This window comes from Centroberyx affinis, unplaced genomic scaffold, assembly GCF_046629955.1.
Source record: "Centroberyx affinis isolate AG114_WGS23_722 - 3 ecotype Tasmania unplaced genomic scaffold, CSIRO-AGI_Caff_v1 ptg000437l_1, whole genome shotgun sequence".
NCBI lineage: Eukaryota > Metazoa > Chordata > Actinopteri > Beryciformes > Berycidae > Centroberyx > Centroberyx affinis.
In genome coordinates, this window is record NW_027279101.1 from 62,280 (window position 1) to 79,438 (window position 17,159).

The 17,159-nt window shown below is 41.9% G+C and overlaps 1 protein-coding gene across 1 annotated transcript; it reads left to right on the plus strand.

Annotated features, from left to right (window-relative positions):
- The first annotated feature begins 256 nt into the window (after positions 1–256).
- Positions 257–13,674, plus strand: LOC139642177 (cationic amino acid transporter 2-like). Its single transcript, XM_071516938.1, has 12 exons — positions 257–334; positions 5,264–5,654; positions 8,345–8,500; positions 8,778–8,943; positions 9,183–9,319; positions 10,126–10,348; positions 11,301–11,437; positions 11,814–11,925; positions 12,205–12,329; positions 12,641–12,807; positions 13,323–13,431; positions 13,553–13,674. Exons 1-12 carry the CDS (start codon positions 257–259, stop codon positions 13,672–13,674), a joined length of 1,923 nt encoding a protein of 640 aa, XP_071373039.1.
- Positions 13,675–17,159: the final 3,485 nt, after the last annotated feature.

The window sequence follows — 17,159 nt, forward strand, 5'->3', positions numbered from 1 at the left end:
TATTCATGCATACTGGTGTGGAATCTGATCAAAATATCTCATTAGAATCAGTTCAGGTTAAGGCTTTCCCATACATAACCTGATCATTTCTACATTAAATAGGTAATCAATCAAACTGCATCATATCCATCATATCAGAGGTGGACCACACTGACTGGGTGGATTCAGCACAGTAAAAAAAAATTCACATTCAGCACAGTGACAGAGTCTTCCTGTGGTGTAACAGAGGATTTCCAGTCTAGTGGTCAATTGACTGATGCTTGACACTGGATACTCCTTCATCCCCCTATCAGGCTCCCCGCTGAGCGCCACACCCGCCCAGCCGCCGGCAAATGCGAGATTGTTTCTGGGTAGGGGGTTGCCATGGTGACCTGCCTCAACTTCTGATGTGTCAAGCTTACACACACACACACACACACACACACAAACACATAGGTGTGGCATGCTCAGCGAGCTGCGAGCAATGACAAACAGCATTGATTTCCCCCCTCTGCCAAGATGAGGCTAAGGAATTGCTTCAATACGGCGCGAACAATTACCACTCCATTAGAGCAGAGAGATAGTGTAGAGAACAAGTAAGAGATACTTTACAGCGACCCGGAGCGCGCACACACACACACACACACACACACACACACAGACACACACACACACACACACAGACACACACCGCTGGCTGCATGCCATTTACGCTATCACCATTACTACTACTGCTACTACACAGAGAGAGAAAGAGAGAGAGAGAGAGAGAGTGTGTATTTATTTGTAGGTCTTTCCATAGTCACAGTGTGCATATTAATTTAGTAGCCTGAATAATTTATTTTTGCAGAACATCCATTAAAAGGGCATTCCTCACAAACACTATAAGTCAGAAACGCCTAGAGAGAGGGAGGGATGGGGAGAGAGAGAGACAGAGTGAGAGAGAGAGAGACAGAGTGAGAGAGAGAGAGAAAGAGAAAGAGAGAGAGAGACAGAGAGAGAGAGAGAGGGAGAGAGATTAGAGAACATACAGAGGAACACCTGATAAGATATAAACATGAAAAAGTGAATCATGGAATTACACTGAATGAAATAATACAGAATGACTACAATATTTCATGATGACAATGATTACTATTCATCAAATTAAGAATTTTTGATTGAAAACGTCAAAGGTGCCGCCACTTTTCCTCATGATGTCATGCAGAGAAAAGGAACCAGACTGTCTTCCGTATCTTCTCTCCATCTTCTTGGATTTCAAACAGAATTCCCTCCTTTTCATCGACAGGAGGATTATGTCATCGATTGAGCCGTGAGAAGAGAGAGAGAAGAGTTTGCAGACACACTTTTTTTTTTTTACAGAATGGCCTTGCTGCCATCTTGTGGTATTCAGTGGGTATTACAAGGCTGAATTTTGTACACATGATTATAAGTACCAAGGGAGAAAGACAACTATCTTCTAGTTATTGTGTGTATGTTTTTGTGCTGACATGATCTGTGTGTGTCCATTACATTATTATGTTATTGCTGGAAATTAATAGATCATGATTGGTTCTCATGGTGTAATGCTCCCCTATTAGAGGCCATGTTTCTCTGCTGAAGCAATAAACCATCACATTGGAGTGAGTGGATTTCATTTTTATCTTTATTTACTTTATTTATTTACCAAAACCCAATTTATTTACATTTTTATCTTTATTGCGACACGGCAAAGCAATTTTCTTTTTAATTGTGACATTGAGTTTTACAAAGGGCAAAAAAATCTGTCGCAGCCTTGCAGCTCCTCCAAGGTGCATGAAAGCAAAAAAGACCCAAAGGAATGAAATATATGTTTTGTGAAGGGAAAACACTGGCATCTCTCTAGCACCCACTTTTTTGTTGACTTGGTGCATTTTTACCATAACTCATATTGCAGAGTAATCCTGTTATATGAAACCTGGAAACAGTATGACATTCTGGCATTATTCAGTATATAATACTGAGAATTTTAATTTCACATTCAGTACTAGGGCTCCATTTGTTTTTGAAGGCCAATACTGATAGCAGTATTTTTCAGCTGATATTCAGTATCTTGTATCGTATAAGTTTTTATAATAAATTTGGCTATTTTCATGCCACAGAATCCCCCAAAAATTCACAGTATTCAGTTGTTTGAATGACAAATATTTGGCTAATATTGGAGAACACTGGACAAAGTATTTAAAACCAAGGTTTTTAAGATTGAAGCGTTGACAGGCTGCGGCTGGAGTGCAGAGCAAGGATCTCACATTGTGGTCACACACTGTGGACTCTCATGTGTCTGTGTGTGGATTCATTAGTTTTCCAATGTTCCATTTGTGGAATTACTTTTGTATTGGTTATTTATAATTTTGGTACTGCTTCTCTATGTTATCATAGCATCTGTCTGTCTTTACTTTGCTTGTATCTTATTATACTGCTTACATTACTGACACCCCAATCTAATAAAGCAATGATTCTCAACCTTTTTAATATCAAGGACCCCTAACTTAGTACACATTAGGGCCACAGACCCCCATTTGATGAGATGTTGTCTCTTGAATCCAAATCTGAGAATATCGTTATTGTCAGATATGATTTTGTCCAGAATTCCATGACTATTTGTATTGTAGGGAGAAAGATAACAGTGAAACTATGATCAAAACAGTCATTCTTCTACATTCTCTAATTGTGTTAGCTTCTTGTAAATGAAATAATGCTGAAGTTTAACAACTCAGAAATTTGCTGGGGACCCTCTGGAACCCCCTCAAGGACCCCTGGTGGTCCCCAGACCCCACATTGAGAACCACTGTAATAAAGTATCTACTGTATCTGATGTACACTATGAGTGTATACGTTACATTGCTGTGTTGTACTATACTTCAAGATCTGTTTTACTTTTGTGTCTGTATTGGTGTATGTGTAGTTCTGGGTGGGGCCACATTTCCACCACCAGGCCCAATCAACACAGATTCTGATCCAGATAGCACAAGATGAAAATTATAGAATCCAGATCTGCAGAATCTTTAAATAGACCTCTATCCTGCCATCTGTTGGACAAATAATGTTACAGCAGGTTGATAGGCCAAAAAGAGATGAGGGATGAAAAAGTGTTGGACAGTTTGTTGGTTACTTTTATTCACTTATATGCATAAGAGACATTGAAAGATTTTGTTCATAAAGTGATAGATGATTGATTTTTTATTAAATGTAGACATGAAATACTAATTTAATCTATATTAAAGATGTATAGGATGTATTTTCCCCCAAATTCTCACCAGTTATAATCCAATAAATAACAAATATAATGGCTCTCGTGTATCTAAATCCATCCTGAATGTCCTGAATCTCAGTTATCAGTTTGGAAAAGCCCAATTTCCAGATTTAATCCACTCCCATAACTGAACCCCTATTGGAGGTGTCATGGAATGGCAATCCAAATGCAAGTAAATCAACATAAAAAATCAAAATAGATTTAATTGGTGCCTCATCTGAAGACTTAATGTCTAACAGACCATAAGGACAGGCAAAGAGAACAGGGGGATTATATGAAGAGACAAGAAAAGGGGATGAAAATGCTCTTTGTTAATTTTTCACAGGTTTATAGAATTCCTAATTAGCACTCAATAAACTCAAATTGTCAAAAGTGAGGTAAAAGGCTGACTGAGCAATACATTCTTTGATGTTTTGGCTCTATACTCTTGTTACTTTGGATGTGGAATGATACAAAGAATATGAGGTTAAAATATGGACTTTCAGCTTCAATTTGAGGCCCTTTTATCTTTCATGTTGTCCTCCGACTTCAGGGTACCAAAAGTATTTGGATAGATAAATATGATACAGTCTTTTGGGGTTGTGCTGTCAAAACAATCTTGCAGCCACTTCTAGACATCAACAACTTAACCAACAAGCCAGTTTGTTGTAATTGGCCTTCATCCCCGCCAGTTAGGCAGTACGGTCTACATGGCTGCCTAAAGGAGTACAAGCAAGCAACGACAAATCAACATCAAATTAATGCCAAATATGATGCCCCTTCTGATTAAAAATGACACGCCAGTAATAACTTTAGCTGTTGTTTCTCCCTACTAACTTTCCCATACAGTCCAAAAGGAGCAGGAGCAGAGAGATGGTGCCACTGGATATCATATAGAGGGACCAAATACTGCCAAGCCAAGAGGCCTCCAGCTCCATTGATTGCCTGGTCTGAATTGATTTCAGGTGTGCAGCTCCACCAGTGAGGACAGGATGGTGAAGCTCTGCTAGCTAGGAGAGAGAAGGCAGGCCTTTCCATTCACTGCTGCTTTCTCCAGGTCCAACACACGCCAGCAGCAGCAGTGGACCCAGGCTGGGACATGGCTAGCAGGTAATACTTATCTCACCTGTGTTTTACATGCTAACTTTGCTCAGAGTTCTGGGCATCAATGCACTGGGGCCTTTTGGATCTGGCAAGGCCCCTGTTATGTGATGTTTTTTTTTCCTGGTATACAAGGTTAGAGTGTTTAGACAATTATAGTTGTGATTTCCAACGTGTTGTTTTACCCTCCAAAGTTAGGTGTGGTCCGTCATCAGCTTAGAATGCCTTACATTACATGCCAAACATTCATATGTTCCATGTGCATTCTTAGCTCACTGCCCAATGTCTCACTTCTTTACTTTAATAAAATCCAGATATTATACATTTGTAGACTATCCAAAAGCAATTAGACATATGTAGAGCATTAAGTTTTACTGAGACATTTCATTACTATTGATGTTGACTGAAGATATAAGGAAGCACGCACATCCAAACTAAACCTAGGTGCTGGACAGAAGGACAGTCCAAAGGTGTTTAATTACCACCACATATGGTGGTACATATGACCATTGATATTTCCAGATTCAGCAGATTTAACTAAAGTAGCGGTGGCCAATTCTGGACACACACAATCTTTGATATGAAATTTAGCTTTTAGCTTCTCAAATGGGTATAATTCCATGTCACTTTTGGCAGGAAACTCTTCAAAAGTGTGAGCTAAAAGACTGGAAACGGCATCAAAGAGTGTGTTTCTGGTATTGGCCACCAGTAGGTTAATCATGATGTAATGTTTCCACTTTCATCCACATTTTTTGTTAAGTGTCCTACCATATCAACAAATTGCACTCCAGTTTGATTGCTGCATGAAACTGTAAAGACTGCAGAAAGGTAATAAAAGTGATTATAAAAGCCTAGAATAAAACAAGTGCCAGTCCTCTACTCCTCACTGTTTGCCAGTTGCTTGAACTCTGATCCGATGGTCTTGCTTAATAGACCAATGCTGCTGATTTCAGAATCTCTTGTGCCAAAGTGTTGCGCTTCATGCGGAGCCTGACCCGCAAGAAGCCGCTGGAGCCGGAGGGGGAGGTGTCCAACTTCTGCCGCTGCCTGACCACCTTGGACCTGGTGGCCCTGGGCGTGGGCAGCACCCTGGGAGCAGGTGTGTATGTGCTGTCGGGAGAGGTGGCCAGGGAGGTGGCCGGCCCCAGCATCGTCATCTCCTTCCTGGTGGCGGCGGTGGCGTCCGTTTTCGCAGGCTTGTGCTACGCGGAATTCGGAGCGCGCGTCCCCAAGACGGGCTCCGCGTACCTGTACAGCTACGTGACGGTAGGGGAGGTGTGGGCCTTTGTCACCGGCTGGAACCTGCTGCTGTCCTACGTCATTGGTAAGCAAAACTGAATACAAAGGTGCATCTGTTTTCTAGGTGGGGAAAAAAGAGAGGTTGCACATTATAAGACGCCTCTGTTGTGTTTTTAGGCAATTGATGAGCTGTAAACTCTCAAATTCTGTACTAGCTAACACAAGAGACAAACTTGCACCACTTTTACACTTCAATATCCACTATTTTGTTTTATGTGTGTGTAAATATGTTTATTTCAGATGCATAGTCAACTAATCCTGAAGTCATGTTACCAGTGGTGGAAGAAGTACTCTGATCCTTTTACTTAAGTAAAAGTACCAATACAGCAATGTAAAAATACTCCATTACAAGTAAAAGTCAGTCAGCATCCCTCTGACTGATATTTTAATATATATGACATCATTAGATTATTAATACTGAAGCATCAGTGTGTAAGCAGCATGTTACTGTTGTAGCTGCTGGAGGTGGAGCTAGTTTGAACTACTTTATATATAGTTAGCTAGTTTAGTCCAGTGGTTCCCAACCTAGGGGTCGGGCCCCTCCAAAGGGTCACCAGATAAATCTGAGGGATTGTGAGATGATTAATGGGAGAGGAAAGAAGAAAAAAACAAAGTTCTGATACACAAATCTGTTTTCAGTTTTTGGACTTTTTCTCTATTCTTTGATTTTTGCTGAAATATTGGATCATTTGAACATTTATTGAAATGAAACCATGTGAGGTTTAGAGGGAAAAATCACTATTTGGTGGAGCTGTTAACAACTCATAAACATCTGAAATGTGACCCCGACTACACACTGCTTTTTGTAAGATGTCAAAAGCCAAAAAGCTTGGAAACCACTGGTTTCATCTTTAACAATGTGTTGTATTTTAAAAGCTTGTTATATTATCCATTGTGTCAAATCTCCATCTGAAAAGTAACTAAAGCTGTCAAATAAATGTAGTGGAGTAGAAAGTACAATATTTCCCTCTGAAATGGAGTGGAAGTATAAAATGGAAATACTCAAGTAAAGTACAAGTATCTCAAAATTGTACTCAAGTACAGTACTTGAGTAGATGTACTTAGTTACTTTCCACCACTGCATGTTACCAGTTTTATTCAGTTTTTTGTCAAGTGCACCTGTAAAGCATATAGCGCTAGAGACAAAATCACACCCCACTAGTGTGCTTTAATATTCAGAGAACATGAATTTTTGGGGTGGTTCTGTATTTTCTTATGTGTAAATATGTATGCATGTGCATTGACTTTCTTCCAAATTTACTTGATTTAATAGTATTTTCCCTTGCTTGATCAGGCAGTAAGGGGTGGGGGTGAGAGTTGGGATGCACGATTTTTTGTTTTTTTTGTTTTAAAGAGAAATGTTTGTCCAGAAAGTGCTGCTGTTTTCTTGAGTAAAACTACATACAAAAACGTTTTGCCTCTGACAAACTAGGTATTTAAAGGAATAGTGTATGAAGCATGGCACAGCGGAACAGGGATGATTAGTGCAAATTAAATCTGCCGCACTCACCCTGCCAATCTTTACCTCGATCCCAGCAGTCAACCTGAGATCAACTATGCATCTGTGCCAATGTAGATGGCAACAATGTTCATCAGTTCAACATTGATTTATTGTTTATCACGGATCGCTGCGTTTGGGGATATGACCCAGCGAGTCCTGTGCCACGACTACACTTGTAATTCCTTCCCCTCTGGTCATGACTGGGAAAAGCACCGGGCCAAAGAGTTGCTTGAAGATGGCAGCTGCCTGGATTCTTATCGTTTTGATTCTCAAGGCTCTTTATGCACCTGGTCCGTTTCATGGCAAAATATCTTGTTTTCGTAGCTGAAGGGCAGGTTCTGTTTTGTCTCTGTACAGGCATGCGGAGCCTTGACATGTTGAATTTAAGCCCATTATTTTTCTTCCCCAGGAACTTGGAAAATGTTTGTGTTGGCGCTTGTTGCGTTAGCATTACTCTTTCAAACCAATACAGTACTGCCAGCCACAAGCCAACTTTCATGTCACAGACCCCCCGAACTGATGCACTTTCGAACATGGTTCCCTTTTGACCTGATTTACACCCAGAGATAGGAAGATTTTTGTTGTTTTAATAATTAATTGTAGAACTATCTACAATGTACATGAGGAGGTAATGGTAATGATTTGAATGGTAATGATTAGAGTAGTCATTCTTATACATTCTCTATTTGGGATACTTTCTAGTATGGGAACCACTGCAGTAAGGAATGTTTATAGCAGTGATTCTCAACCTTTTTCATATCAAGGACCCCGTAGTTTAGTCCACATCGGGGTCACGGACCCCCATTTGATGAGATTTTGTCTCTTGGACCCAAATCTGTGAATATTTTTAATGTTAGATATGATTTTGTCCCATGAATCCCATGACTATCTGTATTATAGAGAGATAACAGTGAAATTATGATCAAAACAGTCATTCTTCTACATTCTCTAATTGTGTTAACTTCTTGTAAATTAAATTATGCTTAAGTTTAACCATTCATCAATTTGACTGGGGACCCCCTGGAACCCCCTCAAGGACCCCTGGTGTTCCACGGACCCCACACTGAGAAGCATTGGTTTATAGGGGAGCTCAAAGAGAAATGGAGAAAGCTTTTTTCTGTCTGAAAAATGTAAGATTTAACTGTCAGAATGTGTAGATATACATGTCAACATGCCCAAACGTGTATTGCTTTGTGTTGCCTCCGTTTTATCAGGAACATCAAGTGTAGCAAAAGCCTGGAGCGGGACCTTTGATGACCTGATACACAATGTTATTGCTGACACTCTGGGAGAATATACAGCGATGGACTCACCTGGCCTGGCTCCATACCCAGACTTCTTTGCTGCAGGACTGATAATGTTGCTGGCTGGTAATATCTGTATTTTGTGCAAAAGAATTAAGTCGAGTGCCATGGCATTCCTCGTTAATTCTGTAATTAATCTTCCAGAGAGCTGTTTTCTATTGGCATATTTCATTATTTTCTGTTGTTTTTCCCTTTTGCTCAGCATTAGAATATCTCAACACAACTGATTTCGCAGTGATTTATTCATGCCACAGTCCTTCATGTTGCATCTTTTGAAGAGCTGCAGAGTGACCTTGCACTAACACTTTTTACACCTTTTTTTTTTTTTTTACTTTAATTTTAGGGATCCTTGCATATGGTGTGAAAGAGTCGGCTCTGCTGAATACAGTTATCACCGGAGTGAATGTAGTGGTGTTGCTTTTCATCATCATCTCTGGCTTCATAAAAGGGGACACCAACAACTGGCGCATCAGTAAGGACACTATCCTGAATGCAACACTGCACATGGAGTAAGAACTTAATTCCTCCTTTCACAGTTATACTATGTGACTCAAATTATGATCACGCAATTTATTCAGTTACTGATATACTCCACTTTTTAAAGGGACTTTTGCTGCTGTCTTGTAAATGGGACACATAAAAAATTACCCTCACTGTGTCCCTCCCTGTTTAAATTAAAGATGAATGAATAAATGCAAATGGATTGGGGGATAGCAATCTAAAAAATGACATTTTTCGCGTCTTTTAGAAACCTGACATTGGCACTAAATGAAACCGTTGACTACGGTGTTGGCGGCTTCTTCCCCTTTGGCTTTGAGGGAACATTAGCTGGAGCTGCAACCTGTTTCTATGCTTTTGTTGGATTTGACTGCATTGCCACAACAGGTACTCTTACGTGGGTAAAGTATAAGAAGAAATGCATTCTGTATGACTTGACTTGAATGACTTAAGAGCAGGATGATGCCGTATCTCACAAAATTTCTTGAAATGAGCACGATGACTTAAAATGCTAATTATGTGCTCCGTGCCTAGAAAAATGTCCCCACCACGAACAAATTACGTGGAGGAGACATGACAAAAAACAGGCAACAGGCAGTAGTTTGACATTGAAATGCATGATATTGATGGAGTACAAGCGCCTCGAAAACCAAACCAGAGTAGACTTTTCCGGTTTCAAGTTAGTGGTCTAAAAGGACCCCGAAGTGCCTGGTGCGTAGTTGTTTAAACTCTGTGAATGCCACATATAGCATGGTAAAAAGTAAACGTGTAGAGGACGTACTGGTGGATGGGCGTATACATTCGCCTTCAATATGACAACTCAGGTTCAATGCTCAATTCGTGAAGTTTTCCTACTGTGTGTAAGCTTCCCTTTTCAGTGAAAGTCTGGAAGTTCTGGAACCTTTACCCAAGTTGTCTGACCTGCTTTAACTTAACAGTTCACTAACCTTTTAGTGTGACGGAACAGGTGAAAATGGCGTGCCCAATTCATGCTATTGGCGCATAATCCTTTCATGGTGGAGAAATGTAATCTTCAAACTATATGTGTCCACACCTAATCTGCATTTCAGAGTTGGTGCTCTTTTCACGAAATGTAGCGGGACTGTGTTGGTATGTGTGTATTGCCTACAACATTACAGTCACTACTGGGTATTGGTCCAGCTAGCATTAAGCTAACCAACCTGCTCTTCCAGGGGAGGAGGTACAGAACCCCCAGAGAGCTATTCCTCTTGGGATTGTGGCTTCCCTGCTCATCTGTTTCCTGGCTTACTTTGGAGTGTCGGCTGCTCTGACCCTTATGATGCCCTACTATCTGCTCGACGCCCACAGCCCTCTACCTGTGGCGTTTGAATATGTTGGCTGGGAGCCAGCAAAGTATGCTGTGTCTGTGGGATCCCTCTGTGCGCTATCAACAAGGTACTTGTCTGTGGTCACACTAATTGGGCCAGTAGAGGGTGGAGTTGCCCTAGTTCAGCCAATAGTGGTAGGCCTCTCATGCTGTGGGCGGAGTGGTGGGTAGTGGTTCCCAAACTGGGGTCCAGGGACCCATAGAGGTCCTCATCAAGGTTCCAGGGATTGACTGTCCTTCATTCATAAGAAGTTACTGCAAGGAGAGAACGTGTAAGATCGACTATTCTGATCAGGGAATTCACTCCTTCAAGTTGTCTTCCCACTTACAGTGTTGACGGATAGCAAAGATCTTCTTTCCCTGGCATCCCTGGGGAAAAAAAACGGAATCAGATGTGGGTCTGGGGTCTGAGGCCTCAAGTGTAGCTATCTGGGGACGCTTGGGTTTGAGTGTGAGAGAGCTTGGGGGAGAAGTGAGTTTGTACAGGACTGAGTCTGACAGTCAGTTCTGACGGTTCGCATCTTTTATAGTCTGTATAATCCTGTTCTAACCTGCTCTAAAAGGGCCATAAAGATCCAATTCCTGGTTGAACTTCTAAACAGTGTCCCTGTTCATGATTGATCTAATCAGTGTAACATTAGCCAGCCACTATTTAGATGAATAATAACTGAGATTACATCCTAAAGTGTCGGTGTGGGTTACTGGAAACCAAGCGCCCCTTGACCATTATCTTCATCATGCTCCACCGGCTGAGATGGAGCTTAAAATGAAAGGCACTCAAGATTGAGAGATTGAGGTTGATTTAAGTTTATGCTTACTCTAAATGTCCACCACACTTAACAGAAAAGCATCAAGTAGTGAAATATTTAGGAGCACTTTCATTATTGTCAGTGCTTATTCATTTAGTTTTAGGTAATCCTCAGATGGAATTGAATGTCTAACCTTGTGTGTTGGTGCCGAGCTCTCCCTGAGTTCCAGAGGACTACATAAAGAGATAATGGGTTGGTTTTCCCTCCTCAGCCTCATGGGGGTCATGTTTCCTATGCCGCGAGTGCTCTTTGCCATGGCGAGGGATGGCCTGCTCTTCAAGCCACTCCGCAACATGAGTTCCAGGCAAAGTCCTTTCTTAGCCACGCTGACCTCGGGGGCAGTGGCCGGTAAGACAATTGCCTTGGTCCGCCTATGTACAGTAGTTGGCTCCGGTTTGGCTTTCCACCTCTTCTTCTTCCTTGTCCTCCATGGCAACAGGCTTGGGCTTAGAGGACCATCTGGCTTGTCTTAGCCTCTGTTAAAAGATAAATGAATGACTTTCATTGGGTGGTGCCAGTCCAAAATGGAAGCACTGTTTACTTTAAGCTGTACATTTTGACACGTTATTTTTCTGAAAAGCTTAGATATTTTTGAAGATAAAATATTCTGACCTACAATTCTTGATGATCATGAGTTCTGAGCATGCTTCATGCATCAAAGTCAGTATTCCCATAGAAATACATGTTTCGTCATTAATAATGTCTGTTTGGGTGTCTTTTGCAGCTTTCATGGTCCTGTTATTTGACCTAAAGACGTTGGTTGACATGAGTTCAATTGGGACCATCTTTGCCTACACTCTTGTTGCAGTGTGTATTCTCATATTAAGGTATGTACAGTTGGTAATACCAGATGTAGACGCAAGCTTATCAGTGGCAAGGCACAATTTTAGAAAACTTTAGTTTAGGTTAGTGTCTTTTTAACATTTGAACTGTTTTTTAAACTGACAACTCCATCTATCCAGCTATTTCATTTGAATCATTCCATTAAAACCCTGGTGTAAAGGACATAAATCTTCAAACTGAACTCAGAGGTCAGGGACAGTCCTGTGAAATATGTGTTGGCAGCCATTGTGTAAGCAAAATATGTTAGTGCTGACTTTTTTTTTTTCTCCCAGGTACAAAGACGATTCCAGTTTTGTCCACAGATCAGAACCATTTACCGTGATGGGAGTCTTGAGGCCTCCCTCTCGACCCACCCACCGAACCTCGAAAAATGTTAACATTGTCACCATCATTATTTGTGAGTATTGCTTCATTGTAAAGGTTATTTCTTTTTTTTTCCTTGTACTTATGAGATGCTGTGGCTTATTTTCCGTCAACAGGCACTTGTCACAGTATGATGAAAGCGTTTCTGCACTGGCACTTGTTGCCATCTGGAAACATTGATTTTTGATTTCAATGGGGTTCGCTAACAATGCAAATACCACTTTCCAGGGTTGCTGAAACACACATACAGAAACAATTTTCACCATAATATGCAAGTGCAAAACAGCACATGGGAGGGAATCAAAATGTCTGGGTTTTTCCTTTAAGGCGCCAATTTCTCCCCAGTGTTTTTGGTGATCGTTTTAAGCGTGGTGCTGTCCGAGGCTGTGGATTCCCTCCGGCGGCGAGAGTGGTGGAGTCTCCTGCTCGTCTCTGTCCTCCTGCTGACACTGGTCCTCGCTCTTGTTATCGTCTGGAGACAGCCACAGAGCACAACTAAAGCTGCTTTCATGGTAAACTAGAGAGGTGGCGGCGGGCACTCGGCTCAAAACCCGCGATTTCACGTGTCCTGAGCATTTGCGCCTTCACAGTTCCAATAGGGATATCCTGTTTGTTGGGGGCAGTTAGCTGGCCTTACCAAGAGGTTGTTGCAGGGCAGAGCGACTTGATAGTGCAGACGTGATGTTCCCTTATTGATTCTACCTACTAAAGGCAGATGCAGTTGCGGACAAGAAGAGAGATTGACACTAGAAAAGCCAAGCTAATGTTAGCGGACAGCTGTTTTGAATTTTAGAAATGCCATGTCAGCGTTCAAAATGTCCCTTCTTTTAAGATATTTCTTGGACCAAACCAATGTTAGATATCTAAAATACAGCAAGGAAATGCAAGTTGTAATTACATTTACCTGCAGTTGACCGCTTGTTGACCTTCTCGGACCTCAAAATCCAAATTTCTAGTGTTAGAATGGCAAATATCCGAACTGCAGCATTGACAGTGTGATGGTGATCCATTTGTAATTTTTCCTTAGGTTCCCTGTGTACCTGTGCTGCCTGTTTTAAGCATCTTCATCAACACCTACCTCATGATTCAGTTGGAAGGAGAAACATGGATCAGCTATGCTGTTTGGATGGCAGTGGGTAGGGACCTGCTGGTTTCAACTGCCCTAAATAACAAGCTTCATATTGAATTTGTATTATTATTTATTTCATTTTTGGCATTTCAATTGAACAGTAAATAGCCTTGCATTTCCTCACTCAGGCCTGGCCATCTACTTTGGCTACGGGGTTCGTCACAGCGTGCAAAAACGAAGGCTCCGGGAGGCTCGCAACCAAGTGAATATTGACAACTTGAACAGGAATGCTGTGGATTCTGCTGGATGATGGGGTGTATCGTGAATGTACATGTGTGAAATAGTTTTCCACTGATCTGGATCAAGTTGATCACCAAAAAAAAAAAAGTTTAAACTGACACAAGCTGATCAAGGAATCACCTTGAAATATTCTTAGCGCTCAGGATTCAGTCTGAGTCCAAATGTCTGAAATGCACCTGATGCCTCTCTTGATGCATGTTTTACGGTCAAAATTTGCTTTGTTAAAGTGTGCAAGGAGGATGTGTTTCCTCTTCATGAAATTATAAGTGCTGTTTATGCTACACTGTAACTTATAAATTTTATCCATTTAGGCTTGAACATTCATTCAAGACTATGTAGTCGTGATATTGTTGATATTTAAGAGTTTTAGACAATGTTAGAAAATTGTAATAATTATTGCAGAGTTCAGAGTAATTCTAATTTGTAAGAATAAAAAATGCTAATAAATTTGTAAGAATAAATTTCACTGAAGTGGAGTTGTCATGTCATTTTACTTAGATTAGCATGGTAGTGATTCCAAATAAGGCATGATATGATCTCATTAAGTTGGCAAATACACTGATAAATAAAATATTTGACTAGATTCATATTTCTTCGCCTCATGCTGTTAACTCCCCTACTTCTACTTCTCCCCCTCTTGCTTTCCATCACTCCACTCCCTCCTTTATTCTGTCTCACTTCTGGGCCACGTGCACAAACGTTTCTTCTCTCCTCATCCACACATTGCATCATCATCATCTTCATATCGCCTCCGTCTCTCCTTTTATGCTTCCGCCCCCCCCCTCCCCTCTCCCTCTGATGGGAGCTGTGATTGCCGGGCCTGGAGTTGTTAGAGGGTGACTATACGAAGGGGCTAATTTATGTACCCAATCTAGTGTTCATTTGTCAAGCATCACTCTTCATTTGTGGAGCCTGCAGGACACGCGGCTGCCGGTCTCTGAGGGCCTGACATATGTTGTTTTGTTATTTTGATTGCAATTAGAGGATGTGTCTGCGTAATAAGGAGCAGTGGAACGCGGCCACTGCAATATGGCCGCACCTCACCGCTACCGGAGGAGGGGAAAGGAGGGAAGAGAGAGGAATGTCTTTTGTGTGCTGCATGGCTAGGAAGAAGTTTGTAGAGACGGAGAACTTTTAGTTCTTTAGTACCTGGCAATATTTTTAGGGAATACACCCGTCTTATCCGCCTAAATCATGAAGCTGTGCTGCATCAGAAAAGGGCATTATTATTTAGGTGGCACTGGTGATAAATCTTTGTCTCCTAAATAGCAGAGAGTGAGCGGTCTGTGCAGAGAAAGCTAGACTCACTGACGCTGGCTGAACTTCTTCCCCACCTCCATCTCCTCCATAGACTAACAAGAAGAGGTTTAGTTTCCTGATGTCACCTTACATGATCTGTGGGTAATGAAGTCCTCCAAATTCAAACAGTTACCTCTCGCTGCCATTTGGGGCCGCCAACGTGCAAAATTGCCTCATGCAACGTTAAATAGTCCATGTGTAAATTCTGAGCTTTGCAAGGCCGGTTTCTAATACTATGCACCTTATAAATGGAACAGAATGGAAAACACTTATAATGGATGTTGCTGACTGACTGCTGGAACGTGTGACTGAACTGTATTGTGCAATTTCTCTGTCATCTATGTTTTTTGTTCTGGGGTCTTGCATCTCAATGAGTCTACCTGATTAAATAAACTCTAAAATCACAGCAAACGGCCAACATAAGGACAGGTGTGCCTTGAGATTTAACTTCAGTGAGGCTACAATATACTCACACACACACACACTATCCTAACTTGTGTGTCTTTCCCAGCAGGCGGTGTGTTGTCCTCCTACACTTTTTTTTTTTTTATCCTGTACTCTTCCCGTCAGTCTCTACGGCTCACCTGAGCAGCTGCTACCACCAAGGCTGGAAATTAGTCCATCAGGGACACACACACACACACACACACACACACACACACTTCTGCAAAGTCGCCTTATTAGCTGCTCCAGATTGGCCATCCTGAGGCCCAGATGCCTGTGACCTCCCGGCGCCCCCTAAATGCAGAGTTATTGTGATTAAAGCATGATTGGCAGCGCTGGTTATTAATTCTAATCTTGGGCACATATGCGGGGCGGTGGGCAGAGGGCAGGCGGCGGTGTGTGCCAGGCGGACGCCACGCGGAGGCTAATTCACTCTGACACGCTATCAGAGCGCGGTCACACACACACACACACTCTCCCCGTCCCCCCCACCCCCACCCCCCTACCCCTCTCCCCACCCCCCCCCCCGACGCACAGACACACCCGCCTATAGGCTACGCACACTTCCCCTAATGCACGGGAGAGGGGAGGCGAGGAGAGAAGGTTATCCTTTAACAAGACACACACACACACACACACACACACACACACTCAGATACCGCAGCACTCCAACACAAAAGTGGCATTTCCTGAAAAACCATTAAGGCGCTCTGTACCTTCAAGTACATCATTTGAAAGCGGCGGCGCCGTGTGTTTAGCAAATCATTCCCATCTCGCGACGCGTATAAAGGTCTTGCATTTACCACTCGAGAGCAGCAACTCAAGCGATGTGGGTTATTTTGAAAGTATATTTTTTTCTTTTGCCCTCAAGGTAAAGAGCCTTGAAGCGGGCGATGAATGGTGTTTCATCTGTCTTAATAAGCCTCTCCTTAGTTTGAGATGTCTTCTTCGGAGGCTGTGGTCGGCCTGAAATGGTGGCAGCGGCGCTAGTGAAGGAGTGAATTGAGTGAGATATGACTCATAAGTTAATATTGCTGACAATATTTAGAAATTGAACCGAAATTGAACCCCTGAATTTGTATTGATTCATGGCAGCAGTGACAGCATTCTGCAAACTTCTTGTCCAAATTCTCGTCTACCATTGTATAGTAACAGTTGATTAGTTGGATTTTTCACTTAATAATTAGTTGGCAATTTTTCTCTAACCCTGGATGTATTGCTGTTTACCAGATTGGACTAGGCAGAAAAATGTTAGCAATATTAAAACCTAAAATGCCATGCTATGGATTCTGATAAAATTAATCAATTAGGAAAACAATATACTAAATATGCATCAATGTGGCTTCAGCATGGTTTGAATACTGACATTATCATGCAGCACATTAAGCTGCTTTTCACATACCACATGCTGAAGAATGCAGTATGCTTAGTATGGATAGTACTTGACTGTGTAGGTAGTGAACAGAATGTGATCAGGCCAAGTGTGCAGCACATTCAGCTGAAATTGAAGCCGGCGATTCAGGGAGAGAAGGCAGCAGGTACCGCCCTTTCTCCTGCAGAGGGCATTGCAATATCATGCAAGTGGAGGTGCAGACATTCATACTCTTCCATAGTGCCGGTGGAGATGAGAGGCAGCAGTGTGATCTGAGGCAAGTTGATAGGGGGACAGCATTCCCTGTATTACCAGAGATTATACCACAGTGTAAGGAAGTTTCTGCCAGCCGATGTGACTGGATGCACTCCAACCATGCT

Excerpts from the sequence above, each read along its gene's own strand:
- LOC139642177 (XM_071516938.1), top strand. The coding sequence starts at position 257 with ATGCTTGACACTGGATACTCCTTCATCCCCCTATCAGGCTCCCCGCTG. Across the intron at positions 335-5,263 it reads CCGCCCAGCCGCCGGCAAAT|ACCAATGCTGCTGATTTCAG; the intron begins GCGAGATTGTTT and ends CTTGCTTAATAG. Across the intron at positions 5,655-8,344 it reads GCTGCTGTCCTACGTCATTG|GAACATCAAGTGTAGCAAAA; the intron begins GTAAGCAAAACT and ends CCGTTTTATCAG.